The sequence below is a fragment of the Arachis ipaensis genome, chromosome B09, assembly GCF_000816755.2.
Source record: "Arachis ipaensis cultivar K30076 chromosome B09, Araip1.1, whole genome shotgun sequence".
NCBI lineage: Eukaryota > Viridiplantae > Streptophyta > Magnoliopsida > Fabales > Fabaceae > Arachis > Arachis ipaensis.
This window is the reverse complement of record NC_029793.2, coordinates 146,869,476-146,880,243: the sequence shown is the minus strand read 5'-3', so window position 1 is coordinate 146,880,243 and position 10,768 is coordinate 146,869,476. Positions and strand designations below refer to the sequence as shown.

The 10,768-nt window shown below is 33.0% G+C and overlaps 2 protein-coding genes across 3 annotated transcripts; both read left to right on the top strand.

The window, feature by feature from the left end:
• LOC107618994 (39S ribosomal protein L41-A, mitochondrial) lies at nt 933-4,822 on the top strand. 2 transcript variants are annotated; one of them, XM_016321197.2, is made up of 5 exons: nt 933-1,126; nt 1,636-1,682; nt 1,763-1,920; nt 2,865-2,929; nt 4,535-4,822. In XM_016321197.2, exons 3-5 carry the CDS (start codon nt 1,776-1,778, stop codon nt 4,601-4,603), a joined length of 279 nt encoding a protein of 92 aa, XP_016176683.1. In that variant the 5' UTR covers nt 933-1,126; nt 1,636-1,682; nt 1,763-1,775; the 3' UTR covers nt 4,604-4,822. The 2 variants fall into 2 exon arrangements, with proteins under 2 accessions (XP_016176683.1, XP_016176684.1); XM_016321198.2 differs by having other exon boundaries at nt 956-1,126; nt 1,582-1,682.
• On the top strand, nt 4,931-8,750 carry LOC107616090 (DUF21 domain-containing protein At2g14520-like). The gene is made up of 12 exons (XM_021111306.1): nt 4,931-6,219; nt 6,298-6,374; nt 6,471-6,554; nt 6,631-6,744; nt 6,813-6,899; nt 7,029-7,168; nt 7,267-7,354; nt 7,450-7,523; nt 7,712-7,899; nt 7,991-8,253; nt 8,438-8,484; nt 8,567-8,750. Exons 1-12 carry the CDS (start codon nt 6,027-6,029, stop codon nt 8,631-8,633), a joined length of 1,422 nt encoding a protein of 473 aa, XP_020966965.1. The 5' UTR covers nt 4,931-6,026; the 3' UTR covers nt 8,634-8,750.

Here is a 10,768-nt window from a genome sequence, read left to right as displayed (position 1 = left end):
ATTTAATCGATCGTGAAATTGAATTAATGGGATGAACTAATGATCGGATAATCTAATAGTTTATCGTGAGATAAAAATTTAGTCAAATCATCTAATAGTTTTCAATTATCAATTTTACGTGAACTCAATTGAGTTTCACTTTATTTTATTTATTTAGCCACATTTAAAAAAAAATAATACTTTTATAACACATAATTCATTATCTAATGATAAAAAAAAATCTCGTTAGGGAGCTAATGAAAAATCTCGACAATGTGTACAATAGGTTGGTTATTTAGCTCAATAAAAATAAATAATAAATTCAAAAACTCTAGTTCAATTATTTCATATCAAATTTCAAATTATCCAATTTTAAATTTTAAATTTTTAAAAAATTCAGATAGTTATTTTAAAAAATAACCATATCAAATCCTAATTTACTAAAGCATTTTACTTCAATATTCTCTTCTTTTTCAATCAGTAGCCACCCTACCTTCGTCAATAATCATCTAATTTCATTGTCTCTACTGAGCTTGCCACACGCCACATCATCCACTTAAGGATAAAAATAATCATCTGCATACCTAATGGATTGAACATCTAACATATTTTAATTATATATAACTAAATCCAATCCAATCAAAATAATTATCTATATAAAAATTAAAATAACCATATGCATATCTACTAAAATGACCATTAAAATAGAAGAAAAAGGTGAATAACCAGAAGAAATAACTATTTTGGTGAAACATAATTTTAAAAGACTAGGTGGCACTCTTGTAAAACATAGGCTCAAATATGAAAGAAGCTAACTATATTTGGATCCGAACATCCCTATACCTCATTATACATATTGTATAGATACTCTATTAACTCTTTATATTTTTTTTTTTAATCCATTATACACGATTAGTATGGGCTCTCAATACTTTTTCTAAACAAAATATTTTGGTACGAAGACAATTGTAAAATTTGGATGGTAGTATTAAAAAAAAAAAAAGGCTTGATTCGGCAGGAACCCTCCACAGTCTCACTTCTTCCCCCTCATTCCAGCATTTCTCTTCTCAGGCTGCCGCTGCTGCTGTTCTTCCCTTCCTCCTGCCGGCCGTCGTGTGTTTTCCTACCCTACGCCGTCCCTTCACTGGTTCGTATTTTCTCTTTTTTGCTTCTGTTTGTTTGTTTCTTTTTCTTTTTTCCATTTTTCTGCTTTTTAGTTGCTTTTGTTCCCTTGCTTCTGTACTTTTTTCTTTTGCTGCTTCTGTTAATTTTGGTCTCTTCACTGCGAACTTTTGCTTCCATCGTCCGTTCCTTCTAAAGCTTCTGTAACTTCGCTTCTGTTGCTTATATAGTTCTGTTATTTCATTTGTTATTACTGCTGCTATGTTGTGGCTTATGAGATATGAAATTCTTGATTTGGTATGTTAATTCTTGTTGATGTTATGTTATGAGCTTATTGATTTGGTATGGTTGCTGCTGTTGCTGTGAAAATGATGTTATTACTGTGATAATGACCTTGGTTGATGGTTTTGAATTCTTACCTGAGAGCATGTTTGTGTTTTTGTGTGTTTATTCATGATTTTATTCTATATGTTATTTTAGAAAAATACAAATTCTTAACTGGGGGAAAATAAACTCTCAATGTGAATTGTGCAGCTCCCCAACAGGGACAAAACAAGAGTGTGAGTTGTTCAACACCTCAGGTATGTATTTTTCTCTCTTTTGTTCTGCTATTCCTTATGTATGCAAACATCTCTTTCATGTCTTATCTTCATTATTGAAGAGGAGAAGAAAAGATGCCTCTAGGGCTGATCCTAGGCATAGGAAGAGCTTTTCGAAGGAAGAGGACTTCTTCATTGGACATCCTATCATCAAAACGTGCTCCACGAGGTTACTACAAGGGCAAGAACTGCAAGCCTACTGGTTTCCATACCCGTAAAGGTATAGTTGACTTTAAAATTTTCTTAATTTCGTCTTGGCCTTTATAAATGTTATCTTTTGTCCACGTCCATGGATGTCAGAATTGGGAATATGGGTTCCTGCTCTCCGAAGCCATTTTGATTTATTCTTCCTTCATTTCAGTTGTCATTGTTTGTTCTTTTAAAAAAATTATGAATTAGATGACCCAGATTCATGTTGTTTTGTTTCTTAATTCTTTTCACTCTCTTCAGTCTCATAAGAATCGCTATACCTTCTCTTTGCTGTTATTGTTTGTTTATACAAGTTGGAAGCTTCTTAATTCTAGTGAAATGAATGAATTAAATATTTATTTTATGTGAAATTTTTTCCTTTCTTTAATATCGATGTATAACTTGGGAACCTTTTTTCAATTTTTATCATAATTTCATGTTTCTATGACTTTGATTTGCTGATGGCTGCTTGCCATGGAATAATGCTCAATTCTTCACGTGATAGTTTGAGGGATTGTAGTTTACTCAGCTGCCAGCTCAGTCAGTTAGAATTAGAAGTAGTTAGCAGCTGTCTAGTTAATTATACATTTATACTAGATGAACAGTTAGACTTATCTAAGTGTAACTCATACATGTATATTAGCATACCCTGGTAATACAGTGACTGTGCATTGATTCATTTTATCGTTTTTACCTTTCTTGTCACTCTTAGCTTTCTTTCTCTCTCGTTCTCTAACTTTATCACAACCTTTCCTGGTACCTACACTGCTGTTAGAAAGTTTGGTTTTGTCATGACTCTAGATTCACTACTGAACTTTTAGTTGTAGAAATCAGTCATATGCTTACTAGTATCCATCAATTTTTTTAGTTTTTTTTTTTCATAAATATATTAGCTACTTTCTACTATTTTTTTTCTTTGATTCATTTTTTCCTTTTTGCCTGTCAAGTTGAATGTAAATTTGCACTTTGTTGCAGGTGGGTATGTGGTAGTGCAAGAAAAATTGCCAAACTATGTAGTCCCTGATTTGACAGATTTTAAGGTTTGAATTTTACACCCAGCTTGTATTGTTCGCTAGTGTTTCGTTAATCCGTTTGTTTTCAACATGATTACAAATTTATAATGCTGAGATGAGTTCCCATGGAAATTTTGTGCCAAGAGATGGTTCTCCTGATGGCTACGAGGGAAAAGATAATAAAGATATCCGGGGAAGGGAGTGTAAAAGAAGGAGGGGGTCAGAGAATTTCATTTAATTGATTAGGGAGTTTAAAACCCTCATTCTTGGGGAAGTCCAAAGTAGCATTTGTTTCTTATCTTAGGACAAAAAGGATGGAGACTGAGGTGGCTGCAAAGGAAGGAATGCTAGAGATACGTATTTGGCTTCTATTCGTTTGGATAGTACAGAAATAACTGCCCACAAGTCAAGACATGTCTCGTGTCTCTATTTTAAAGCATACAAGTTATCTTAAAATTTGTCTCGACAAAGGGACAACATTAAGCTTTTGTCAAGACATGTATTTGTCCCCAACATTTTTTTATCACCTCTGACTTTATGACAAGAATCAAATGCTACTTAAATATAAGTATGGTTTATAAAGGGGTTAGTAAAAGCTTTACAGTGCCTGTAGCATTATCCCTCTAATAAATCTTGGAAACAAGGATAAATGCTCTCGAAATCTCTTACGTTTCTCCCTTCCCCCTCTAAACACAACTCTCAAACAGTCAAACAACTACTATTTGATAATTTGACATTGTTTCTTTGTTAAGCTCTTTAATTCTTCTATCTTTTAAGCTTTTCTAGTATATCATTATTTATGTTTCTTCAGCTCCCTTCGCCCTTAGCTTAGGTGCATCCCGATACATAGTAGCTTTGTGTGAGTGGCTTTAATAGTTAATAGTTTTTAGATATTCTGTCACTTGAAGGGATGCAAATGCGACATGGAATAGTTGGTCAAACAATGGCTGGTTGAGCCTAATAGTAATATTATAGGCAACATTAGGATCCACAATGGCAATAAGTATTCTCGTGATGTGGTTATACCATTAAGAGCTTGTTTGGGTGAGCTTCTAAAAAAATATATTTTTTCGAGTTATCTTTTTTTAAAAGATCTTATGGAAAAGTAAAAGTAATTTTATGTTTGGATATCTTATGTAAAAAGATTTTTTTATCTATCAATTATGTTTGGGTATAACGATATAAAAGTATTTTTTTGTTTATTTGTTACATGAAAAACATCTTTTTTTAAGAAAAAAAGATCTTTTAAAAAAATATGTAAATTACAACTTCTCAAAAAAGATGTTTTTTTTTTTTCTACTACTTTTACTTTTACTACTAGAAATTTGCCAAACACGTTAAAAAAAAAAGATATTTTTTTATTAAAAAATATCTTTTTTTATCAAGATAATGGCGCCCAAACAAGCACTAATTGTGTTGTGATCTCTTTTATCATAGTAGTAATTTTTTTACTTCCATAGACATTGTCGAGCTTAAAATGTCTGCTATGGTGATCTAAAGGGGTGCAAAAAAAATGGCTTCATCACTTCATTGATTATTCCTTTTATGAATGATCAAAGTCATAATCCTTCGCTGATGAATTATAGTCCATAACTGTCAGTGCTGATTAGCGTCATTCTTTCTTTTATGCAGCTCAAACCATATGTATCTCAGTGTCCTAGAGATGCCAAGACCTCAGAGGCTTCTGCATTGACTAAGTAAACCAAATGGAGTAGTGTAAGATGGTTTCTTTGTAACACTGCAGAGTGCAGACTATTTCTTTGGAGAAGAGTTGGTAGAAATAGCCATTCGTTTGACCGGCCATGCTTTTGTGATTATTACATTTGCCGTATTGACTGGCCCAAAACATCTCTGTTATGTGATAATGATACTACGATTTAGACCATCAAAACCATTAATAAATTTTTGCTGTTATTTTCCTATGGTTTCTTCAGTATTACTGTACTTCTGGGTAAAAGCGAATCAAATCAACTCAACATGGCAACGCATGAATTTATATATTGCATTTATATGGATTTGAATTTCCACAAAGCCAGAAAATTGAGACCCATGGAGAGATAATGACTCGTAAAGGGTCAAGAAGCAAATTCTAACAGACCATAAAAAATTATAAAAAAGCAAACTCCAAAAACAGATAGAGCAAAGTACCTTACCCCCTCCCCAAACATCACAAGGATGTTTCTTTTCTTTTCTTTTCTTTTTTCATCCCTGTTATGTCATAAATATTCTGAAAGTGATTTAATGTTATTCTTCATCTTTAAATTTGTCAAAAGTTTTGATAAAGTTCTGAGTGCTTTTTAAATTAATGGATAAACGAATTAAAAGTAACATCTCCACCAACTGTTCTGGTGTTATCACAAGCTTCACCTTCCAAAACCTGCTGCTGCATCCATTACTACTACCACTGCCATAGAATTGTTCCATGATGGAGGACCTCTTGAGCAGGCCAATTCCATGTTGGTAGTCCAATGACATTCGATATGGCGCAGGGCTCGCGATGATAGAAATGCTATAAAAGATAATAAGTATAGCATGTTTGGCGTGGATTGTGGATTATTGATTGTTAGTACCTTGTTTTGTTGGTGGGAAAATGATGTTTTGTGGTCGGTGAGCTTTTATAGAAGCTATAGTAGTACTTCAAGTCCTAGGTGTATAACATAGTAAAAGTGGTAGCACTTGGTCCATTTGGTTGACCTTTTCCTTTTTCGAAATTTGTCCTTCCGTATAGTAGATAGCATTAATCCATTGAGTTCCGAGATTACTTACTAACTTGAATAAATTTGTTCATATTCTCTTGCCTGCGTAACTGCAAGATGGTTAGTTAATTGAATCATGTTTATATTTGTTAGGCAAACTACAAGATTATTGTCTCATCTGCTTGTCACTTACTTGTTGCTCTCTTTTCTTCACTATGCTATCTCCGCCTTTGTTCTTATTACTCGGAGGCAGGCCAAGAAACAAAAATGACATAATAGATACCATACTTAATGCTGGACAATAAGGCCGGATGATGCTATCTTCTTCCTCATTGTCTTTATGCCTTAAACTAGACAATAAGAACGATGATGATTCAGTTGAAAAGTAATTGCATCTATTGTCTCCCTGGCCTGGCCATCTTCCAACCATGATCACATTGAAAGATCATGATAATATCAAATATAATGAAATTGCATTCTGGATGTATGTTATTTCATGTGTGGTGCTTGTGATCCTTGCAGGTGTCACATCGGGCCTAGCACTAGGATTGTTATCATTCAGCCAAGTTGATCTTGAGGTTCTCATTAAGGCTGGCCGTCCTAAAGACAAAAAGAATGCAGGTTTTTATATAAGTAGTCAAAGTGATGCAAACATTCCAACTCACTGCTAACTAATGTTATTGCTTTATTTATCTGCAGAAAGGATTCTACCAGTTGTAAAGAATGGACATTTTGTATTGTGTACCCTCCTTTTAGGTAAATCACTGGCCATGGAGGTATGCTATATGCTACATAAAAGTTCTAATAAATAGGCCTGTCAACAAAATCCCAATAATTATGATACATGAATGTTATTGTCATGTTTTTTTAAGGCACTGCCAATCTTCATGGATCCAATCATGCCGCCTTGGCTTACTATTATTATATCAACTCCCCTGGTCACATTATTTGCAGAGGTGAATTTCTTTCTCTCACAAACATGATATTAATAATTTTATTTTTATTAACCTATCCTCGAATTAACGATGCTAGATTGTGCCTCAAGCTGTATATTCTCGATACGGACTAACCTTAGGAGCACAAATGGCACCCTTTGTTCAACTGCTTCTTCTGATCTTCTTCCCTATATCCTATCCAGCTAGTAAGGTAAATTTGGCTCTATTTGGAGAATATTTTTTAATATTAATCCTCTGAATATCTTCCTATTGGAGCAGATCCTGGATTGGGCTCTAGGGAAGGAGCATTCAGTCCTGTTGAGAAGATCTGAGTTAAAAACATTTGTGGACTTGCATGCAGACATGGTTTGTTTCCTATAATCCTTTGTATTTTGTATCATATACCATTGCTTGGTTGGTATATGAGTCCCTCAAACATTTTTCTTAAATTTAAAGCATAAGTGCAAAGTAGGGAAATAAAAATTCATATGACAGGCAGGAAAAGGTGGAGAGTTGTCCTGTCATGAAGCCTCTATAATCACAGGTGCCATGGATTTGACTGATAAGACTGCCAAAGATGCAATGACACCAATATCTGAAACTTTTTCTCTTGATATAAATTCCAAACTGGACATGTAATGTGTGAAAAACTCAGATTAGTGACATTCATGCATTTTGTCGATCTGTCAATAACTAAACACAGTTACACATCTTTAATTTGTCAACTCATCAGGAATACAATGACATTGATCATGAACAAAGGGCATAGTCGTGTACCTCTATACTCTGGATACCCAAGTAACATCATTGGCCTTATATTGGTAAGCAACAGAAGAAACTGTTATGGGGATTTAGTTTCTATATCTTGAATTCCTGATATTAATCATTGCTTATTCATGTTGTTTTAACTAAACAGGTTAAGAATTTAATGTTCTGTCGTCCAGAAGATGAAACCCCAATCAAGAATCTGATTATCAGAAAAATTCCCAGGTATGAGAATCATGATATCTTTTCATCAAACACTTAGATCCTCTCAAGTTAGGTAATAATACACGTAACATTTCTAAATTTGCTATGCTTGTAATGGACCTCCCCAAATATCAGATTTTATCGAGTGTCATAATTTAAATCTCGAAGGAGGTTAGGTGCATGATACTAAGAAGATACTCATGTAGCAGGGTTTATGAAAATTGGCCACTGTATGAGATACTGAACCAATTCCAAAAGGGTCACAGCCATATGGCCATTGTTTTGAAATGTGAGAATGACTCAGAGAACAACAATGCTGTAGCCCATGCTGCCGGTGCGCCTACATTTCTCAACACACTCACTAATAAAATATCAAATGCAACACAAAATACTAAAGGTAATAAAATAAAATCCTAAGGCATTACAAAAAGATTCAAGCATGGGAAGAAGAAGTGGTTCATGTTTTTCAATGTGGTTGGTTACTGCAGAATCCGATTCTTCCTTTGATCTGGAAAAGAGTCAGAGAGTTTGTATCTGTGAGTCCAGCGATATAGAATTTAATAGTCCAAGTCCAGCATTTCAGAAGATGATGATGGAGGCAGGCAATGAACAACATCAACATTCCAAAAAGTGGGAGGAAGAGAGTGGTTATACGATGTCACAAGAAGAAATACAAGTTCTTCCAACTGTTTTGGACGAGGAAGTGATAGGAATCATCACAATGGAGGATGTTATGGAGGAACTGTTGCAGGTATTCTCTTGTTTACCCTTTCATAGCTAGCTAGTAAAGTTAGAAGTTAATAATGGATTATGAATCATGAAATGACTTCAAACAAATAGGAAAATGTTGTGACTAGATAAAACGCACTCTTAGGTTCAGCTCTTCTCTACGATGATGATGCTGATTACTTTCCTTGTTTTACCTTCTTCACAAGGGGGACATACTGGATGAAACTGATGAATATGTTCATGTTCAAAAGAAGTGAGTACACCTACATTAACTTATACTTATTGGCATGATCACGCTTATTTCCAATTCTCCTAATGAACTTTCTCTGATTCAGCATCAGGATTAACTTGCTGACTCCACGAAGATCATCCAGGAAAGGATCCGAGTCTAGTCTTCATTGAACAACTTAAGGCTGATATTTACCTTTGATGACTTGTCTCAAACACTTGGTAGACATTGGTTTTCATAAGATCATTCTTGTATTCTTTTCGCCTTAATTGTTGTTGTTATTAGCTTATTATAATCTCCACCTTAAATATTCAGCTTGATCAGTCCTATTTATTATGCAAGGACAATCAATTAATCAATCAAAGTTATTAATATTGAAAATAAAAAACCCTCATTCTCAATTCCTTTTTTTTTTCGCGTGAAAAAAGAAAAACAATTATTGTTCTCGTCGGTCTAAACTCTAAAACAAGCACTCTCAAACCCTCATTCAGGATTTTTTATATAGGCCCATCTTTGACCTAGAAAACAGAATTTATGTAATTTAAATTGATTTTTTACACTAAGCTATTATAGTTAGGGGGCGGTAATATGCACCGTATCCGCCGGTATCCAATTCGGTCGAGTAGGATTGTTAATTCGATTCGCAGTAAATAAGGTTTTTGTCTGGGTTGAGCATCAACCCTATCCGACAAACTCACACTCTATATATGTATATATTATATATTTATACAAAAATATGTTTCAAAATGAATGTTGAACCAAAAATTTCTTACTAAATGGAATTAAACAAGAGAATTAATAAAAAAATTAAAAATTTATTTTTACAACTTATAAAATTGGAAAAAATATAAAATTTTTTTTTAATCCTAAAACTAAAAGTTGGCAGTAAGTAAAATGTAATGACACAATCGATTAATTTATAAGAGTTATTTCTTTCCTTTTCATATCCCATGGTTGTATAATAGACAGTTGAATAACAGTTGTTATTAATTAATAATATAAAATTTATGTATATATTTCTCTGTGTAGGCCTTTTATATAGATATTTCTGTGAAGATAATTTGTGTCGGTATGTTTTTATAAAAATAATCTGTGTAGATGTTTCTGTGTAGGTATTTTGTGTTAATATGTATTCTCAACCGTCTTCAACCGTCTATACGATAACCATTGCATCGCCCTGGCTATTTCTTTTACGAATTTTCTTGTAGTCGATGTAGTTTACTGGCATGCATCCACAAATTTAATCCACGTTCAACATACTAATATCTACCAAATATGGTCGTTAAATTACATAAATTAAATTAAAGTATTGGTTTATATGTTTTGTCTTGTTTCTTGGGCGTGTACGATCTTCCTAACGAGTCTCATATAATGATATAACAAAACGATATATTCGTTGGTTAGATTTCTAACTAGGTGAACTTAATATAAATAATAAAAGAATCCTAATTTTTCCTTTTTATATTTATAATCCCCCATTATAAAAAATAATTATAATGAGTTTCCTATTTCTCAAACTCTAACAAAATCTATGGGTAATTATTAGTTATACAAATAGACCATTAGTCTAAGGCTTCCTGTGAACGTACGTAAACGACTGAAGGAAGTATTTGATAATCGTGGTTTGTACTGGTGACATGAGAATATGTATTTTTATTTATATAAAAAAACAGATCCAATTTACTTAATGATAAGTCTAAATGGTACGTATCTGAGTTAATTAAACCGTAGGTTCCTCTTCTCGTCTCTCTATGATATACCTCGAATATAAACTCCGTGTTTAGTCTTAAGGGAAAGTAAAAAGTACCGAACCGATACAAAATTTGAAAATTAGAAAAAGAATAATACCCCGATGCACACCCGTGAATAACTGTGTATATAGAATAGAGAGATATACGTACCAGCACCCCGAAATAACGTCGTCTATAAATTAAACAACGGGAAAAAATTTCTATAAAGTAAAGATGAATTTAATAATCATTCCTCATTCACCTTTGGTTGGTTTCTACTGAATAAATCAATCAGAGCGGAACAGCTATAACAACTTGTTATTTGAAAATTTACTTTAAAATTATACGCTTTGATCAGAAACCATACGACCTATCAACTTTTTCAATCGATTTTTTTTATAGGTTGATAATAATCCTCATTTATCTATCCTATCCTAATCTCTGAAAATATATTTGAATTGAGATAAAATATATTATAATAATATATTAAACTATTATTAAATTTTAACTTAATTAAAAATACATTTTTTTATAATTTAATAGTTAATTATTAAAAAAATCACCAATGTCCAGAAAAC

Excerpts from the sequence above, each read along its gene's own strand:
- LOC107618994 (XM_016321197.2), top strand. The coding sequence starts at position 1,776 with ATGCCTCTAGGGCTGATCCTAGGCATAGGAAGAGCTTTTCGAAGGAAG. Across the intron at positions 1,921-2,864 it reads TGGTTTCCATACCCGTAAAG|GTGGGTATGTGGTAGTGCAA; the intron begins GTATAGTTGACT and ends ACTTTGTTGCAG. Across the intron at positions 2,930-4,534 it reads CTGATTTGACAGATTTTAAG|CTCAAACCATATGTATCTCA; the intron begins GTTTGAATTTTA and ends TCTTTTATGCAG.
- LOC107616090 (XM_021111306.1), top strand. The coding sequence starts at position 6,027 with ATGATCACATTGAAAGATCATGATAATATCAAATATAATGAAATTGCA. Across the intron at positions 6,555-6,630 it reads TGGTCACATTATTTGCAGAG|ATTGTGCCTCAAGCTGTATA; the intron begins GTGAATTTCTTT and ends TAACGATGCTAG. Across the intron at positions 6,900-7,028 it reads TGGACTTGCATGCAGACATG|GCAGGAAAAGGTGGAGAGTT; the intron begins GTTTGTTTCCTA and ends TTCATATGACAG.